The sequence below is a fragment of the Micromys minutus genome, assembly GCF_963924665.1.
Source record: "Micromys minutus genome assembly, chromosome: 33".
Taxonomy (NCBI): domain Eukaryota; kingdom Metazoa; phylum Chordata; class Mammalia; order Rodentia; family Muridae; genus Micromys; species Micromys minutus.
The window spans coordinates 19,206,127-19,226,856 of NC_137968.1; the positions used below are offsets into that span (position 1 = coordinate 19,206,127).

The 20,730-nt window shown below is 41.9% G+C and overlaps 1 protein-coding gene across 4 annotated transcripts in view; it reads left to right on the forward strand.

Moving 5' to 3' along the window:
* The window catches only part of MTBP (MDM2 binding protein), a gene marked incomplete at its 5' end in the record, with an annotated part of 69,883 nt that overhangs the window by 18,852 nt on the left and 30,301 nt on the right, over positions 1–20,730 (forward strand). Inside the window, 4 exons of one of the 4 annotated variants that reach the window (XM_080909357.1) lie at positions 570–687; positions 11,032–11,202; positions 13,629–13,736; positions 20,326–20,487. In XM_080909357.1, the coding sequence (XP_080765483.1) occupies positions 570–687; positions 11,032–11,202; positions 13,629–13,736; positions 20,326–20,487 (559 nt within the window). The remainder of the gene's footprint in view (positions 1–569; positions 688–11,031; positions 11,203–13,628; positions 13,737–20,325; positions 20,488–20,730) is intronic. The other 3 variants (XM_080909359.1, XM_080909358.1, XM_080909360.1) reach the window with 3 other exon arrangements.

Below are 20,730 nucleotides of genomic sequence, written 5' to 3' on the forward strand. Positions count from 1 at the left end.
AGGGTACATTACAGTCCATCATGGAGGGGAGGGTGTGGCATCAGGAACTTAAAGCACCAGGTCACAGTGCATCTAGAGTAAGGAAGCATGACTGCTCATGCTCAGACTGCTCCTGCATTGTACAGTCCTGGACCCCAGCCCAGCCAGTGGTGACGCCCACTGTTTGGGAAGGTCTTTCCACTTCATTTAACCTAATTAAGATAATCCTTCACAGCCTTGCCTGTAAACTAGCCCAATCTAAATGGCTTCTTACGGTTGTGCCTGGAGGTTTGGCTCCTGCATATCTAGATTTTTGTCAAGTTGACAATCAACACTGTCTATCAGACAGTGTTTTCAGAAACAATTACCCTAGTAGAAAAGAGGAGACTGTAGTTTTGAGTCTGTCTTTCTGCTTTGCTTGTTTCTCTTCTTTGGTTTTTGTGGGGCCTTTTTCTTTTCTTTTTGCAGAAAAGTGCTCGAGAGAGCATTACTTGGTATCTGCTAAATGTATGAAATACGAGTTTCACATGGCATTTGTCAGCTTCGGATTTCAGTCTGCAATAGTCAAAGTGTGCTCTGTTCTTCTTCAGGTTGGCGCTCTTTTTGTATTGCCGTGTACCGTTAGTAATGTACTTATCCCACCTCCCAACCAGCTGGCCTCACGGAAGTGGAAGGAATACATAGCTAAAAAGCCCAAGACGATCAGTGGTAAGAACAAGTCTTTCAGATGTTTTGTTGGTATATCATAAATGACGCATTGAGTAGCCCTTATGGGATTTATTGTTTAATACTCTAACCATGACATTGAAAAGGACAGCAGACCGAAGGCAGGACTTGGGCTAATTAGGCAGCTACTTAGATTGAATGGGCTCTAAGACACATCTCAAGAACAAGATAGGTGAAAATGAAATGGTTCATTTGTTACATGAGCCAGTGTCTAAAATTTTCTGAAGACACTGGAACTTAATTAACAGGTTCCTTGTGCCCTACAACATCACAGGTATGTTAGCAATATGACCTTTCTTAATAACTGGACATTGGTTTGTCTTCATGTCACAGATAGGGACACTGGTGCTTAGAGACCTTAGCAGATAATTGGCAGAAGCTTGGTTGAGTTCTGGCACTGCCAGGGTCTTGCTGGGACCTTGAGAAAAGTAACCTCTACGTAAAGCTCTGATAGTCCAGGATATTCAGTGTAGGGGCGCATAGGTCCCCGTGCTCACACAGGAACACTAGGGAAAGAGGGATGTTAAACACACAACACACGGGGATTTTTCTGTTTTTTTTTTATAATTGAAAAACTTTATTTTAAAAAACAAAGATAAATGTACAGATTTTAAAAGCATTTTTGCATAACAGTATATGAACACATTTTTGTCAGTACTTGATTTTTTTAAAGGTTTGATAGTATGCCTTAAAATCTTACTACTTACAATGAGCATAAAGTACATGTAAAACAAGATGCAACCTGGAATTAGTCGAAGTTTTCTTGGTATGTAAAGATTAAGCATAATGATTTTTTTTCTTTTGTTGGCCTTTGTTTTTCTTGAACTTCACACAGTCTGTAAGTTGTTTCTGGGGTGTTCAGAGCTTACTGGGGTTAGTATCCAATTACCAGTGACTGCATATTATGTCTGTTCTTTTGTGACTGGGTTACTTCACTCAGGATGATATTCTCTAGATGCATCCATTTTCTTAAGCATTCCATAAAGTCATTGTTTCTGAAAGCTGAGTAGTACTCCATTGTGTAACTATACCACAATTTTTGTATCCATTCATCTACTAAAGGACATCTGGGTTCTTTCTAGCTTCTGGCTATTATAAATAGGGCTGCTATGAACATTGTGGTGCATGTGTCTTTGTTATATGTTGGAGCTTCTCTGGGGTATATGACCAGAAGTAGAATAACTGGGTCTTCAGGTAGGATTATGTCCAATTTTCTGAGGAATCGCCAGATTGATTTCCAGAGTGGTTGTACCAGTTTACAACCCCACCAACACTGGAGAAGTGTTCCTCTTTCTCCACATCCTCCCCAGCATCTGCTGTTATCTGAATTTTTGATCTTAGCCATTCTGACTGGTGTGAGGTGGATGGCTAATGATGTCGAGCACTTCCTTAGATGCTTCTCAGCCATTCAATAATCCTCAATTGAGAACTTTTTGTTTATACCCCAGTTTTTAATAGGGTTGTTTGATTCTCTGGTGTATAATTTCTTGAGTTCTTTGTATACCTTGGATATTAGGCCTCTATCTGATGTAGGGTTGGTAAAAATCTTTTCCCAATCTGTTGGCTGCCGTTTTGTTTCCTTGACAGTGTCCTTAGCCTTACAGAAACTTTGCAGTCTCATTAAATCCCATTTTTCAATCTTTGACCTTAGAGCATGAGCCATTGGTGTTCTGTTCATGAAATTTTCTCCTATGCCTATGTGTTCTAAGGTTTTTCCTACTTTCTCATCTAATAGTTTCAGTGTACCCAGTATAATGTGGAGATCTTTGATCCACTTACACTTGAGCTTTGTACAAGGAGATAAGAAAGGGTCTATTTTCACTCTTCTGCATGCTGAGTACCAGTTGGACCAACACTATTTGTTGAATGGGCTGTCCTTATTCCATTGAATGTTTACGGCTCCTTTGTCAAAAATCAGGTGACCATATATGTGAGGGTTTATTTCTGGATCTTGTATGCTATTCCATTGATCTATGTGACTATCTCTGTACCAGTATCATGCAGTTTTTAACAAAATTGCCTTGTAATTTAGCTTGAGGTCAGGGATGGTGATTCCCACAGATGTTTTCTTGTTGTTGAGGCTGGATTTCTCTATTCTAGGTCTTTTGTTATTCCAGATGAAATTGCACATTGCTCTTTCAAACTCTATGAAGAATTAATTGGGTTAGAATTTTGATGGGGATTGCATTGAATCTGTAGATTGCTTTTGGTAAGATGGCCATTTTACAATGTTGATCCTTCCAATCCATGAGCATTGGGGATCTTTCCATTTTCTGAGATCTTCCTCAATTTCCTTCTTTAGAGGTTTGAAGTTCTTGTCATACAGGTCCTTCACTTGCTTAGTTAGAGTCACACCAAGGTATTTCATATTGTTTGTGACTATTGTGAAGGGTATCTTTTTGCTAATTTCGTTCTCCACATGTTTGTCCTTTGAGTAGAGGAAGGCTACTGATTTGTTTGAGTTAATTTTATATCCAGCCACTTTGCTGAACTTGTTTATAAGCTGTACAAGTTCTCCGTTGGAATTTTTGGGGTCACTTACTGCTAAACTTGTTTATCAGCTGTAGAAGTTCTCTGGTGGAATGTTTGGCGTTACCTACGTACACTTTTGTGTCATCTGCAAACAGTGATGATTTTACTTCTTCCTTTCCAATTTGTATCCCTTTGATTTCCTTTTGCTGTCTAATTGCTCCAGCCAGGATTTCCAGTACTACGTTGAATAGGTAAGGGGAGAGTGGGCAGCCTTGTCTAGTCCCTGATTTTAGTGGGATTGCTTCAAGTTTCTCACCGTTAAGTTTGATGTTGGCTATTGGTTTGCTGTATATTGCTTTTATTATGTTTAGGTATGGGCCTTGGATTCCTGTTCTTTACAAGACTTTTAACATGAAGGGGTGTTGAATTTTGTCAAATGCTTTCTCAGCATCTAGTGAGATGACCATGTGGTTTTTTTGAGTTTGTTTATATGGTGGATTACGTTGATGGATTTCCGTATATTAAACCATCCCTGCATCCCAGGGATGAAGCCTACTTGATCATGGTGAATGATCATTTTAATGTGTACTTGGATTCGGTTTGCGAAGATTTTGTTGAGTTTTTTGCATCAATGTTCATAAGTGAGATTGGTCTGAAGTTCTCTATCCTTGTAGGGTCTTTGTGTGGTTTAGTAACAAGGGTTATTGTGGCCTCGAAAAATGAGTTAGGTAGTGTTCCATCTGACTCTATTTTGTGGAATAGTTTGGAGAGTATTGGTATTAGGTTGTCAATAAATGTCGGATAGAATTCTGCATTGAACCCATTTGGACATGGCCTTTTTTTGGTTGCGAGGCTTTTGATGACTACTTCTATTTCTTTAGGTGTTATGGGATTATTTAGATGGTTTACCTGGTCCTGGGTTAACTTTAGTATCTGGTATCTGTCTAGGAATTCATCCATTTCCTCCAGATTTTCCAGGTTTGTTGAGTATAGGCTTTTGTAGTAGGATCTGATGATTTCTTGAATTTCCTCAGTTTCAGTTGTTATGTCTCCACTTTCCTTTCTGATTTTGTTAATTTGGATACTCTCTCTTTGCCCTCTAGTTAGTCTGGCTAAGGGTTTATCAATCTTGTTAATTTTCTCAAAGAACCAGCTCTTGGTTTTGTTGATTCTTTGAATGGTTCTTTTTGTTTCTATTTGGTCAATTTCTGCTCTGAGTTTGATTATTTCTTGCAGTCTACTCCTCTTGGGTGTATCTGCTTCCTTTTGTTCTAGAGCTTTCAACTGTGCTGTCAAGTTGCTGATGTAAGCTCTCTCCAGTTTCTTTTTGGAAGCACTCAGAGCTATGAGTTTTCCTCTCAGTGCTGCTTTCATTGAATCCCATAGGTTTGGGTATGTTGTGTTTTCGTTTTCATTAAATTCTAGAAACTCCTTAATTTCTTTCTTTATTTCTTCTTTGACCTGCTATCGTTTAATAGAGCATTGTTCAGTTTCCATGTGTATATGGGCTTTTTGTTGTCTTTGTTGTTATTAAAGACCAGCCTTAGACCATGGTGATCTCATAGGATGCATGGGAGTATTTCAATCTTATATCTCTTGAAGCTTGTTTTGTGACTGATTATATGGTCAGTTTTCGAGAAGGTGCCGTGAGATGCTGAAAAGAAGGTGTATTCTTTTGTTTTAGGATGAAATGTTCTGTAGATATCTATTAATTCCAATTGGTTTATAAGCTCTGCTAGTTTCACTGCATCCTTGTTTAGTTTCTGTTTACCTGATCTGTCCATTGCTGAGAGTGGGTTGTTGAGGTCTCCCACTATTATTGTGTGGGCTGAAATGTTTTTTTGAGCTTTAGTAGGGTTTCTTTTATGAATATCAGTGCTCTTGTGTTTGGAGCATATATGTTAAGGATCGAGACTTCCTCCTGACAAATTTTCCCTGTAATGAGTAAAAAGTGTCCTTCCTTATCTTTTTTGATAACTTTTGGTTGAAAATCTACTTTATTTGATATTAGAATAGCCACTCCAGCTTGCTTCTTGGGGCCGTTTGCTTGGAAGGTTTTTTTCCCAACCTTTTATTCTGAGATAGTGTCTGTCTTTGTCTCTGAGATGAGTTTCCTGTATGCAGCAAAAGGCTGGATTTTGTTTATGTATCCAGTTTGATAGCCTTTTTATTGGGTAATTGAGTCCATTTATGTTAATAGATAATAAGGAATAGTGGTTGCTGTTTCCTGCTATTTTTGCTTTTGGAGGTTGATTTGTGCCTGTGTGTCTTTCTTTTGGTTTTCTTGCTTAGGTGTTGTCTTATTTTTACTAGGATGTAGTTTCCCTCCTTGTATTGGGTTTTCCATTTATAATTGGTTGTAGTGCTGGGTTTGTGGTCAGATATTGTGTAAATTTAGTTTTGTCCTGGAATATCTTGTTCTCTCCATCTATGGTGATTGAAAATTTCACTGGGTATAGCAGCTTGGGCTGACACTTAGGGTCTGCATGATGTCTGTCCAGGCTCTTCTAGCTTTCATAGTCTCTCTTGAGAAGTCGGGTGTGATTCTGATTGGTCTCCCTTTATGTTACCTGATCTTTTTCCCTTACTGCTTTTAGTATTCTTTCTTTGCTTTGGGCACTTGGCATTTTGACTATTATGTGTCAGGAGGAATTTCTTTTCTGGTCCAACCTATTTGGAGTTCTCTAGACTTGTTTTATGCTCATGGTCATCTCATTCTTCAAGGTAGGGAAGTTTTCTTCTACGATTTTGTTGAAGAAATTTCTGTGCCTCTTAGTTGATATTCTTCGCCCTCTTCTATTCCTATTATCCTTAGGTTTGGTCTTCTTATTGTGTTCTGGATCTCCTGGATATTTTGGGTTAGGAGCTTTTTGGCTTTTGCATCTTCTCTGACTGTTTTGTTTATGTTTTCCATGTTGTCTTCTTCCCCTGAGAATCTCTCTTCCCTCTCTTGTAGTCTGTTGGAGATGCTTGCATCTGTGACTACTGATTTCTTTTTTAGGTTTTCTACCCCCAGGGCTGTCTCTTTTAGTGTTTTCTTTATTGTTTCCATTTCCATTTTAATTTTTTTCTTCAATTCCTTCATCTCTTTGGTTCTGTTTTCCTCTAGTTCTTTGATTTCTTTGAGTGTTTTTCTTGTTTCCTCTTTAAAGCTTCTATTTCTCCCATTCTTGTTTAAGGATCTCTATCATCATCTTGAGTTATGATTTCGGGTCTGAATCTTCTTTTTCTGGAGTGTTTGGCATTCAGCTGTTTGCTGTGATGGGAGCGCTGGGTTCTGGTGTTGCCAGTTTGTCTTGATTTTCCGGGGGTAAGTTCTTTCGCTTTCCTCTTGCCATCTTGTTGTCTCTGATTATAAGTGGTCTTGTTGTCAGTGATTGGTTCCTGTCTCTCCAGTTTACCTTGCCTGTGTCCCTAGATCTCCACTGTTCCTGGAGGCAGATGGCCTGAGCGTTTGGTCAGCACACACAGGCTCTCCAGGTGGAAACCTAGTCCCTAAGGCAGAGTTCCTGCTCCCCTGAACCAATGGGGGGGGCGCTTTCCGAGGGCTCGGCCCAGACCTCTCTGCACCCTGGCTACTCGCAGCTCAGTCTCACTTCAAGAAACCCCCTTTTAAAAAAAGATTTATTTATTTATTTATTTATTTATTTATTTATTTATTTATTTATTTTATGTGTGGGAGTACACTATCACTGTTTTTAGACACACCAGAGGAGAGCATCAGATCCCATTACAGATGGTTGTGAGCCACCATGTGGTTGCTGGGAATTGAACTCAGGGCCTCTGGAAGAGCAGTCAGTGCTCTAACCACCGAGCCATCTCTTCAGCTCTCAGGAGTTGTCTCTTTATAGGAAGAGATATATAACCTGTTTTCTGTCCAGAAGACTGGGAGTAGTGGTCGTTTCTAGCTTGGTGGTGACCTTTGATTATCTGTGCGAATGAGACCACACCAGATCCTTCCCCGGACCCTGAAGATGTCACATGTATCAATCTGTAGAACCCGTCTGTATGGAAGAGGTCACATGTACTTCACAAAGTGTTCTATGTAATCATGTTAAGCTCTATAGTGCACATGGAATTGAGTTAATTATTACCAAAAACTTTTGTTCTAAATTGTTCTGTGCCTAAATGTATCTGAAGCAAACTGCTCAGAGTCAGCCTCTAGATGTACAAACCAACAGTAGCTACCGAGCCATGTTGAAAGGATTCGTCACTGCCTCACCCAGATTGACACTGCTGTCTGTGGCAGTTCCAGAGACCCGCACACTTCCAGCATCAGCCGACTGTGCAATGCTAGAACACCTGGAAGTGCAGGCTCCGACTATGCAATGCTAGAACACCTGGAAGTGCAGGCTCCGACTGTGCAATGCTAGAACACATGGAAGTGCAGGCTCCGACTGTGCAATGCTAGAACACCTGTAAGTGCAGGCTCCGACTGTGCAATGCTAGAACACATGGAAGTGCAGGCTCCGACTGTGCAATGCTAGAACACCTGTAAGTGCAGGCTCCGACTGTGCAATGCTAGAACACCTGTAAGTGCAGGCTCAACCCGTCTCGGCTGCTCGTGGCGATGGATGCAGCTGGTGTCTTTTAAGGTGGTTCAACAAAATCAGAAGTAGATTAAAGAATAGTAGTGTGGTAGGTTTCCCTCGTGCTGCGTGGAGTCTGGGAAACTATGCATATCATTGTGTTTATGACTAGTTATATACATAGTATGTATCACACACACACACACACACACACACTCACACACACACACACACAATCTGTCACTCCTAAATATACTCAGTGTATCCGGGTAGCTCATCATTGCTTGTTTTTCTTATACCTTTGTACAACTTCAAGTACCTGCTAAGTCGACAGTTGTAAGTTTAAGAGTTATTGATTGAGAGTTTGACGTTTTTTCCTCCCATGGTTTTTACTGTACCTAAGAAAATACCTGGTAGCTTGAGTGCATGTTTTAGACTCACTGCCTCTTGAAACTTAGGGGTGGATAACGGAAGCTTCTGAATCATAATATGACACAGACCACGTGATATGATTTGAAGATTGTTGATTACTGATTAGTCCAGGTCATTAACACTGATTAAACTTGCTCCTTGCAGGAGTTTTTCTTTTAATCTAAGAAGCAGAACAAAATCAAACAGGATAGTTGATTAAGGTCTTTCCTACCCGTGACCCTTCCTAAAGGGGATATTTGTTACTTACTCTGTTGACAAAATTGGGAAGCCAAGTGATGTAGGAAACAGGGAATATAACTATTGATTAGTTTTACTAATCAATTATGCCTATGATCCAGAAAACACACCCCTGCATGTATATCACCGACAGTAGCTTCTCTCCCTAGCTCGCACTAGCTTGCAGGTCATCCTCAAACCATAAGTGTGTTTCTTGGTTCTTTATCATTGTTCTTGAAGTCTCCGAATTATCTGAACAGTTTCCTTTGTGATTTATCGTTCCATTCATTCATTCATTCATTCAGCCAATCAGCTGAGCATGCTTTGGCTCGTTTATCTGAGCATGAATGGACACTGTCCTAGATGCAGCGATTTGAGGATTACTGCTGGAAGTCCACTATTCCCCACTCACTGTCTTCATGCTGTTGCACAGGAAATAAATGCTGAGTAGAGCTCTGTATTAGGAACAAGACACTGAATTCAAAAAGCAAGGTGTGCGTTAAGTAGCTGTCTGTGGGGGGAACACCTTAATACATCCACACATATTTGCATATGCATTATTCATGGTTTTGCAAGACAGTTTAATTGAGCACCTATGGTGTACTAGGTCTGTTTATACACTGGACCCACATTAAACAAAATGTTGAAGCTCACAGTGTAGAAGAGATGAGCCCTTAGTTCTTAACCCTGAGTTGTCATGTAGCCCAGGCTCCTGGTTTTCAGGCCTTCACTGCTAAGCTGCTTTCTCTCTCTCAGGATTAGTTTTGCCGTCACACCCACTGTTGCCAGCAGGCCCTGCTGTGTCCCCACCTTTCCGTCGGCATTGCTTCTCCTTGCTATTGCTGTTGTTTAGTATTGCGCATTTGTCCCTGGCTCACACTCACGGGTACCGTTAGAAATAGTGTGGGATTGTAAGTGAGGTGCGTGTTCCCAGACAGTCACTACTGTCTCAGCGACAACGACTGAATGTACCTGGACTCGTTCATGAACCAAGAGCCAACGCGTCTCAGTTGTTCTCCGCTCCTCAGGTCCCTATCCTCGTAAAGGACATGTGTGTTTTTATCACAACTGAGCCACAGTTGCTTTCACAGACGGAAAGTTCTTAGGTAGCAGCAGGTCCCTGTGGTGTGGACTAGAGCGGGCTCAGTTTGAAATGTGCTTTAGAGACTAGTAGCAAACAATGCTCTTAAAAGATAGTAAGAAGACACTCAGAAGTCATCCTTCGAAGAAGACTGGAAAAGCATTGTGCGCACTAAAGAGGGTATCGACAATGTATCTGGAAAGATACTTTATCTGCAGTTCTCATGGAAGGCCAGATGTATCATGAGACGTGCCCAGATTTTCAGAGGACTCTTAAAAACATTTGTTCAAACTTTGAGTGATTACCATCTCAAATCATACAGATGAGATCAAACTCATTATCTGTCAGTTTTATATATATTAATGAGTTCATTTCTACAGTGTTCATTTCTAGAACTGTTTATGAACAGGAATGATGTTTTTGTTGTTATTTAATTGCCAAAATTATTTGATACTCATCCTGTTTAGGAATAAGCCTTTATTCATAGATCATATCTATGAAGTAGACTGTCGCTGTGATGAAATTATTTTGGTGATTTTGTTTTGGCATTTTTTCACATGAATATCAGATTATTATATTAATATATATTAATGAGAGATGGCTCATCAGTTAAGATCACCGAGTCCTCTTCCAGAGGACCTGGTTCTAGTCCCAACACACAAAAGCATCTGTAACTCCAGGTTCAGGAGATCTGGCATTCTCTCCTGCCTCCATACAGGGTGCACGGAATACCCATATACATTTAAAACAGTTCAGTCATGGTGTTTCACTCCCTAATTCTGGAAATCCTGCAGGGACGGACATGTTCGGGGCACTGGGTGCTGAGCACCTGAGCGTTCTGCGCCAGCCAGTGGTCACTGTCTTCATCTCAGAGCTCCGGTTCTGTTGGCTGGTGTTACCGTGTTTAACCTCCATTAGACAATAACCTTGTGTGTGTGTGTGTGTGTGTGTGTGCGCGTGTGTGTACTTTAAGGCATTGATAGATCACCTCTAATCCTTGCATAATGCAGTTGCTATGCAAATGGAGAAGAAGTCTGTCCATGTTAAATGTATGTGCATTTGTCTCCCGGTATTTCACCGGCTGAGTTGTCTGTTCCTCCAAGTGTCATTGTATTGTGCTCTGCAGAGGTGGAAGGGATGTGGAGGCAAGCAGACCTTTAGAGTTAACCAGGCAGCTTCGCTGGTCGGTGAGATCCAGGATCATTGAGAAAGGTTGTCTCAAAAATAATGTGTAGACTGGCTGAGCAACCTTCACTACCACATGCATGTGTGTGCACACGCTCTTCCACATGCCACATATACACCACAGATATGCTGCATGGGACACAGACAGCAGCTGGAAATTATAGACATGTAGGTAGAAGAAGAAAAATATGGAACTTTAGTTGGGGCAAAAGAATGAGTACGTAGTGAGTTCATACTTTTTATTGCCTTTATGACTTTCTGCTTCAGCACCTTCTCAACTAAACGGTCCCAAATGTATTGAAGTGGCAGTTGTTATCCTGCACACCAGGGAGATGGGCAGCCTTGTGCTCTGAGGGATCTAACAGTCGCCGAGCACCGTTGCCCGTTCTTAGCCTGACCTTTGTTTCCCAGTTCCTGACGTCGATGTGAAAGGAGAGTTTTCTGGCTATCACCTCCTGCTGCAAGGCAGTGGCGAGAGGAAGTGCAGAGCCACGTTGCTTCACTCGGCCAGCCAGATCAACGGCTCGTTTGCGCTGAGTTTCATTCATGGAAGGATGAAAACAACGGCAGAAGCCAGTCCGAGTGAGTATTAGCTAGAAGAAACCCCTTTCTACCCTGCCTGGTAGGTTTCCTCAATTTACCTTTTATCTTAAGCATGGCATTATTTAATATATATACGATCTCCCCTTATTCTTCCCCCTCCTCTACCTCCTCCCGGATCCTCTCTACCTCCCTACCTACCGACCTTCATGTTCTCCCTGCCTCAAAATAGCCAAAGACAGAAAATCAAAACTAACAAACAAACGTCAATAAGGCAAAAAATGCCAAACAACAACACAAAGCACACAAAACCACCGGGTCCCTTTTGTGTTGGCAAACTATTCCTGGCCTGAGGTCTGCCCTGGAGTGTGGCTGATATCCCCCGTGACATTCCACCACAGAAAACCCAGTTTTCTTTTCCCGGCAGGTATTAATGGCAAGTTAGAGGTGGGACTTTGCACCAACTTCCATGTCTCTAAGCTGAGGTTTTAAATATAGGATTGCTATAACAACAGTAACACTAGCCAGAGCCCTGAGCTTCCAGGGCCTGAATAGTACACATGGGCAGAGGATGGCATTGTCAGACACCAGTGGGAGAAGAAGCCCTTGGTCCTACCAAGGCTCAGTGCCCCAGTGTAGGGGAATGTCAGGGCAGGGAGGCAGGAGTGGGTGGGTGAGTAGGTAGGGAGCACCCTCATGGAAGCAGGGGGAGGGAGGATGGAATAGGGGTTTTTCCGGAGGGGAAACCATTTCAAAATAATATCTGAAATGTAAATAAATAAAATACCCAATTAAAAAAATGAAGAGAATTAATTTCTTTATAAGATACAGAATAAAAATTAGCTGTTAGCCTTCAGTTTCAGATGCCAAGTTATTAATGTTCATTGTTTTAAAAACTCAAAGCAATTTTTTTTAAATCATTTTTCTCTCAAGCCTCTTGTTTTTCTGGCTTTGTCTTTTTTTTTTTTTTCCTCCAAGTTCTGTATTTTGGCTGTCTACTGCTGCCTGATAAACTACCTCACATTTAGCAAAGGCCAGCACATTATTACCTGTCGTGGTCTGTTGTGTCAGGGGGTTCACCTGGATTTTGAATTCTTACATGTTATAGGCACATAACCAGGGCTGCTGTCATTTGGAAACACAGGGCCTGCTGTCCAGGACAGCTCCTCCATTCCATGCTTGGCATCCGGGCTTAAATGGCTGGGACACGTGGATCTGCTTTTCTTTCCGTCTTGTCTTTCCCAGGTCCACCTTAGACTTTCTCAGAACGGCCAGGTCCAAGTGCACTCTGGCTTCTTACATAGCTGCTGACTTCCCATAGAACTGTTGTTCCTGTGACCTAGCCTAGAAGTTTCTCCATCTTACCTTGTTGTCTGTAGTGTGAAATGTTTTCGGTAGTAAATACTGCTAAGCAAAGACTCCTACAGCATGGAGAACAGTAAAGATTATTGCTGTGCCAAACCCAGAGGAAGCAAGTACTAATGGCTACTGCAGTGAGCTCCAGTTTAAATCTGTCGTGTCCTGGCTAACCATTTGTTTAAGTCCCATGAGTAGGACTCATACACACACACACACACACACACACACACACACACACACACACATATACACACATACATACATGCATGTATGTTTATATGAATACATATATATATATATATGAATTCTGCTCATGGGACTTAAATATACATGTATACACATATATACATACATATGAATATGTGTGTAATGTATATACTATGTCAGTAGCTTATTACTCACAGGCAGGGAGCAGAGGGAAACAGCCCAGGACCCATCACAGGTCAGCCTCCCAAGTTTAATAAGCTGTGTGGTACACATAAAGTCTTGACTGCTTGTGTCTACTTATAGCACAGTTGAGAACACCAGAAGGTATTCTCCTCCTGGTTATGTGCTTCCTGGGTCACATGACTCCCTAGAGCAGCCCACCATTGAAGGTGAGGGAGGATCAGGCCCCAAGCTTCTTTCAGTGTGCACTGGTCGTAGATTTCATGCATGCTCTAGTTATCTGAGAACTACAGACAAGCAGAAAAGAGGCTGAGACGGGAACAGCCAAGTCAGTCCTAGGACCATGTTGCATAGTTTTCCCCATACTCCCTGCACAGGACTGGATGGAGGGTGGCAGTGGATGCCTGGTGCATTGTGGAGACTGTGGGCACTCTGGACTTAGAGAAAAGAACCTGCCGTCCTTGTTCTCTTAAGTAGGCAGAATAGAACACCAGGCAGTGCAGTCTGCTCTGTTGGCTGTGCTACCCCAAGTCAGACCAAAGATTAAACACAGAACAAGGTAGCATGCTTATTTCCCGTGCTTAATTGTTCCTTTGAAATCTGTGAGATCAAGAGAGGTGATCTTTGCCTTCTGCCTTTCCAGTCTTCTGACACATTCCCTAGGAGCTGAATTGGAATTGTTACCAGAGAATCACTAATGTTGCCGTTTTCCTATTTCTCAGGTTTCCCTTTTGACTTCTCATCACTCCCAAGGTTTTCTGAGGAGCGGGTTTTACAGAGAGAGAAGCAATTAGCCAGCGTTCAAGTGTTGGCTTTGAAAGAATGCCTGAGTAAGTGACAGCTTGGGCATTTGACTCTACTGTAAGAAAGTCGGTCTGTTTAATGGGAGCCGCCTGCGTCTGCAGGTTTATTCCTGTGCACGTTGTCTTCCGGTGTGATTCGTAGAGCTCTGTTAATAGGGAGCTAGTGTAGATTAAGTCAGCCGTGCTAGTTTTACTGGACTCAGAATATCTGGACTGTCAGTATGTCATTGTACGTATTTTAAAAACCTCTACAGCCAAGGAAATTTCATATTTAAAAAATGTATCCTTTGAGCCATATCTTAGAAAAGACATAGAGGCATGTTATTCTACTTAATGGGTATAAGCCTTGTGTAGTTTTGGTAGCAGGAAGGCAGGGTCCGAAAATAGAAGAAAGTGAGATTAGTCTGTTAGCTGGAACATTGATTCTTTAGTTGAACCATCACTAAACGAATGAAAATTAAGCACAATTCACATAGTGAGTTGTCATCATGAGTTTTCCTCAGCTGGAATACTTAATACTTTTTAAAAAGCGATTAGGTATTTTTCTTTCATTATTAATAGTAAATTGGTTATCCGTCTGAATTTTTATAAATATTAAGCTTGCATTTTTTTCTAATACTAGTATACTTTAAATCTAGGTGTGTCCTTAAATTGGAGTCAGTAGCATATTTATTCAGCAGGGAATAATTTTAGAATTAATTTAGAATATTTAGAAAGAATATACACTAGTCAGTTATTCATGTAAGCACCACAAAGTTTTCTTAATTGTATCAAGGTAACTGCATTAATTTGTAATGTTGATTCAAGGAAAGAATTATTAAAAAGAAGCAGCCAATTCAGTAAACAGTGGGCCATGGAGTGAGAGGGCTCAGTGGGCAGTGGTGCCGGCACCGCGCCGGATGGCTTTACTCTTCTCCAGAACTCACCTGGTGGAAGGACACAAATGATTCTGACTTCCACCTAAGCACACAGGCACACTGGTGCACGCACACACACACAATCACACACATACAGGTATACAAATGAAAAAGGAAAACAATTAAATGGTAATACATGTTTGTCTGGAGACATACATAGCTTAGTTGGTAATGGGCCTGCTCTGTAAGTGTGGGGACCGTATTTAAGATGCTCAGAATCTCCGTAGAAGTTGAGTGTGGTGGTTGTACCTGTGCCGCTTACGAGCCTTGGAGCTCAGTAGCCAGCGAGCCTAGCCAATTGATGAGCTGCAGATTTGATAAGAACCTACCTCAAGAAATAACATGAGACTAGGCAGGCAAAATGGCCTAGTGGTGTGAAGATACTTGCTGCAAAATGACTTTTGTTCTATCCCTGGGTCACCACATTAGAAGGAATTGAAGTCATACCTACAAATTGTCCCCTGGTCTATACATGCACCCATCCCCCTACACACAAGATGATTTAAATGTTAAAAGAAGAATGTGGGGAGTAATAAAGGAACATACTTTGGCCTCCACACATGTGTACATGTGTGCCCATGTGTGCACTTACTCTCTTTGGCACACACCGTGTAAACATCTAACTGGCAACCTAAAGCATTAAATCTTGGTTTTGGTGAATGTTCCTGTGAATCCATTCATGATGACTTTCTTGCTGAACTAATGTCAGCCCTTACAGACAGTTAATACTGGATGAAAGCTTTGGTAGTAAAAGTGCTTGTGTATACACATCTGAGTTTGCCCATCAGTGTGTGAGGAGGGTCTGAGTGTATCTGTCAGTGATTTCCATGTGTGAGGAGTGTCTGGGTGTATCTGTCAGTGATTTCCATGTGTGGGGAGTGTCTGGGTGTATCTGTCAGTGATTTCCATGTGTGAGGAGTGTCTGAGTGTATCTGTCAGTGATTTCCATGTGTGAGGAGTGTCTGTGTGTATCTGTCAGTGATTTCCATGTGTGAGGAGTGTCTGGGTGTATCTGTCAGTGATTTCCATGTGTGAGGAGTGTCTGAGTGTATCTGTCAGTGATTTCCATGTGTGGGGAGTGTCTGGGTGTGTCTGTCAGTGATTTCCATGTGTGAGGAGTGTCTGGGTGTGTCTGTCAGTGATTTCCATGTGTGGGGAGTGTCTGGGTGTATCTGTCAGTGATTTCCATGTGTGAGGAGTGTCTGAGTGTATCTGTCAGTGATTTCCATGTGTGAGGAGTGTCTGTGTGTATCTGTCAGTGATTTCCATGTGTGAGGAGTGTCTGTGTGTATCTGTCAGTGATTTCCATGTGTGAGGAGTGTCTGAGTGTATCTGTCAGTGATTTCCATGTGTGAGGAGTGTCTGAGTGTATCTGCCAGTGATTTCTATGTGTGAGGAGTGTCTGTGTGTATCTGTCAGTGATTTCCATGTGTGAGGAGTGTCTGGGTGTGCCTGTCAATGATTTCCCATGTGTAAAGTGGGTAATTTTAAAGAGAAGTAATTTTAAGCACACATATATGTTGTGAAAAGTAAAGAATGTAGTGAAAAAAGATCTTTTAAAATCAGTCCTTTGACATTGCTGAAAGTTCCTTTGCATAAAACAAACCTTCAAAAAGATATCCTTAAAATACCAATAATATGGAGGACAAACTACCATTTTTATGATATTCCACTTTAGATTCTGAGGAACTGCAGAGTCACTGGCAGAATGTGCTATTGATGCTGTGGAGACATGCTGCCTTTTAAAATAGATGAATATCAAATAAAGCTTGGTAGAGTTTAACTTTGTAAATGAGTTTACATTCATTTTATTTTTAAAAGTATCTGATCCATTGTATTAATGAGACATAAAACATAACTTTGTAATACTATTAATTTTTTTAATTTATAACTTAAACTTGGAAAGAGCTAACAGTACCATAACTCAGTAATTTTTTCCAGAAAATGTCTTAGAATGCTGAGAGTTCAGAATTTGATTGAAAATGTATAAAAGCAGCAGCGCTGTCTTCAGGTTTGCGTGTAATACACCAGTGTCTTCACATCCTTTCCAGACTCAGCCCACTACATCCTGACTCATACTCACCTGATGGCTCTTTGGCTTTATTTCCTGTTAATTTACTAGTGTTAGCTATTTAATAAAAGGCATAGCATTCCTTTGCTGGTCCTCTTCAGAGTATTACGTTTCCTCCCGTGCTTATCTCTCAGGTATTTGCAAGCTTATCTGTATGGGTTTTTTTTTTTTTTAAACTTATCTTGAATATATAGTTCATCGTTTATTTAACCTCACCTAGATGGCTTCCCTCATCTCAGTTATTAAGGTCACTGTGCTGTCTTGTCCTGCTTTCCAAACTGTGTGCAAGTGGATGTCTTCGTAAGTTGGGGCGGCCTGAGATGTCAGTATGGTTCTAGTTAGAAGGAGGGAGTGCCTCCTGACGCACACTGTCCCTGTGTGTCTTCGGTGAGAGCACTGCTTTAGAGGTACTACCAGCCGATGGTATAGGAAGGAAATACACCGAGGTGATGGAGTTCTTCCCTGAGAAGATCTCTTAGAAGTAAAACAACACGTCTGATTTTACTGTTAATCTTATGGCCACAGAAAGCTTTTCTCTCTTACCTTGGGCTAAATGTGCAAGGCTCTGAGAATACCCACTTCAATGAGGTAGGTGTTCCGGGCTCAGGTCATAAAGCTGGTGTTCTAAAAGGGAAGGTGGTCGCTGCTTTCTTACCAAGGGCCTTGCCCTGTTCATGTCCAAGCTGCACCCGCTGTAATGTAATCTGCTTGAATCCTCTGAGCCTGCTGCCCGGGGAGAGCGCCTCGTAGGCGTAAGTACTCAGTGTCTGTTGAATTCCTATCAGTTTATAGGATAGCAGAGTTATTGTAGAAGAGAATGTGATTGGTCTAGAAGTGTTTTTAAAAGAAATGTTTATGTCAGAGTAATACATAGATACGGTCAGTGTGAAAATTCAGACACCAGAAAACTTGAGATGAAAAGCAGCAGTCCTTCCGACTCCCCCTTCTGCCTGTCCTCAGGCTTGTGGTCAGCCCTCCAGCCGTTCAGGCCTTGCTTCTTGTATTCAGATACTGTGAGGTTATAGGTATCCGGTTAGCATTCTCTTACCATCTAACTGTGGCAGGTAGAGAATTAATGTCTCTAACTTCCCCTCTGTTCCCCTTTCCCTTCCCAGTGGACTGTATTATGAAACAAGGCTGTCTGCTTGCCCAGCTGTTAGAAATCTAACCCAGTCCTGTCTGGTGCAGTGACCTTGTTTTATTGGTTTGACCCATGCCCTGAAGGTGTTGTCTCCAGAAGGGCTACTGTGAATCACAGTATGTATTCCGCGCCCCGACCCATACCGGATTTTCCGAGCTATATGCACGACAGGCCATTTTCTTAGATATTTATCAATTTTCCCCAGTTCTCTTTTTTTCTAGACCTTATGTTCCAAGTCAGAACACTTCTTTTTCTTTCTTTTACCATGTTGTCTTTTCTGGCCTTACAGCACTTTAGTTTATAGAGTTTTAAACATTTGAGTTCTTGTTACTTAGTTGTGGTAATCTTTACTGGTTGATTTTTCAGACAAGGTCTTATGTGGCCTTGTCTTGAAGTAGGTGCGTAGCTGAGGGTGCCCTTGAACTCTCGTTAGTACCACTCTGCACGCGGGGATCGAAGGCAGACGCTGTCGCACCTGCGAGGGGTCCTCCTCTGGTCCACGATGGTTCCCCATCAGAGCAGCCTGTGCCTATCCCTGTATCTTCTTTATTTAGAAATATATTAATCATATTACATTTTCTCTTGTTCTCTACAGTGTTTTGGTTTCTTCTGAATCCTTTTTTCTTTGGTTTTGCCTCTTCTTGTTACCCTGGCTTAACTTTGTTTTGTTTTGATTTTTAGCTTGAAAGACCCCATTAATATCTTTTTCCAAAGGCAGAGTCAATTGAGGAGCAGGCTGAAGGGATGGAAGGATGAGCTATGGGAGAAGGTGGTGTGATGCTTTGGGTTGCGGCCCTGTCTCATACACATACCAAGCCTTGGACTTAGCTGTAGCTGCTGGGACTGCGTAACTACAGACTAGCCACACAAGGGCAGGACCCTGGCCACACTGCAGGTAGCCTAGAGACAGGCTGGCTCTGCGGAATGTCAAAGAGGAAGGGTATCAGTCGGCCTGGTCACATGTAGCTCAGTGAGTGACTGGGGAAGATGGAGCAGGAAGTCCTTCTGTGTTAAAGTTCTTGCGTGGGTAATGGTAGCATAGGAAATGCAGAGCCCCATTCCCTCAGCTCCCAAGGCTTCTGATTGTTTTCTGTCCATCCTGCAGCTTTTCTCTCCAGCCTCTCATACAACACTGGGTAAACATCACTGGGGAGTGGGAGGGGAGGACCAGCCACTCTGATTTCAACCGGCTTCTAATCACACCCTGGCGTCAGCATCCAGGGCTCCTCTCTCTGTGGGTGTCCAGCTTCATGATCTGTTCTTAGAATCCTCGTGAAGCCCACTAGCTGCATGCGGCCAGAGCCCGGATAGACTCACAAGTTTCGTAGGTGACAATCTTTGTTGTGATGCCACAGAGTTGATTACATCTGTCTCCAGTGTAGTCATTGGATCCTTCCAGTGGGGCATTGCAGCCACTGGTGGCAAGGTTTAAGATCTGATGTTTGGAACTATAGGACTTCTTTAACGTATATTTAACCCTGTCTTTAACATGACCTTTCTACATACTTGAGGTCTCACAGTTTGGAACTACTAGAACAAAACCAAAATGAAAGCAGTGACACCTGTCTCCGAGGCTAAACCATGGAGCTTTGATTAGCCCTTTATGTCCAGTCTGGTTGGAGGCTGGTGCCTCACTACATCCGCCCACACTCCCTGGCACCGAAGTGATCGCGCCTCTGTTCTGCTGACTCAGTTTACCACTTATTTCTGTCTTCCATAGCTTGTTAAGAAAGGTACTGCTCTGTTTTAATTTTTCGCCCTGCCTTTAGGATTAGAGACAGAAGGAAACAAGGATGATGTATGTTACTGTATCTAATAAAAAGGTTTAGGGGTATTAATTTTATATACTGTATTAGTTAGGGTTCTCTAGAGTAATAACTTACAGGCTGTGGCCCAGCTAATCCAACAATGGCTGGCTGTAGATGGAAAGTTCATGAAGTTTCAGCTGGTTTGTAGTATGTGCTGGAATCCTGAAGAAGTGGGTTCTAATGCCAGTGAAGGTGTGGATGTGCCCACAAGGCAGTGGTGGGCACAGAGCAAAACCTCCATCCTGTTCTTGTGTAAGCTTCCAGGAGGTGTGGCCCAGATTATAGGTGTGTGTCTGAAGCCTCAAGATCTTCCCTCTTCACATGAAGTGAAATCCCTCACTGGTGTCCCTGCCCTTGTTGGGTTTTAGTTAATTCCAGATGAGTTTGTCAGCCAAGAACAGCCATCGTATAAACACATTAATGTAAGAGCGTGTTTGATGCTCTGTAATGTGTTTCTGCACTTGTGAGCTTGCCTTCACTGTCCATCAGCCCCTAGTGTTAACCAGTTACTCCTTCCCCCTCACTTCTCATAACTCAAGGTTTTGCTGTTAATGTGGCTTCATAGCAGTGTAGACATTCGTCTCATTTTCAAAATTGTATTTAGCAAAAATCGACACAGGAGCTACTACTGCCCTTCCTCTGGAAATGTCACATGGTTAACTGTCTATTTGTCCTGTAGAAAGAAGAAAGGCTGCAAACCAGCCTGAAGCCGTTTCTGCTGATGAACTCAAAAGTCTGTTGGCACTCACGAGGGAGCGCTTCCTGGATCACTTTGATGTCCTTACGCCTCAAGCAGTTTTAATACAAACAGACACTATGAAAACTGCTGGCATGGGAAATGGTAAGAGCTTTCTTACTTTAGAGTTTTTGGTGGTGGTGATAGTGTGTGTGTAGCACTTCTGTTAACTTAAATTCTATCAACTCTATTACTTAAAGTTTTAGGAGCTATATTGGGCAAGCCAAAATATATTTTATACATAAAGAATGCTATATTTGTTTACACATGTGTGTATCTGAACTTGACTTATTTAAATATGGCAGACTTTTTGCTAACACCTTTCACTGACCATCTTAGTCTGACTGC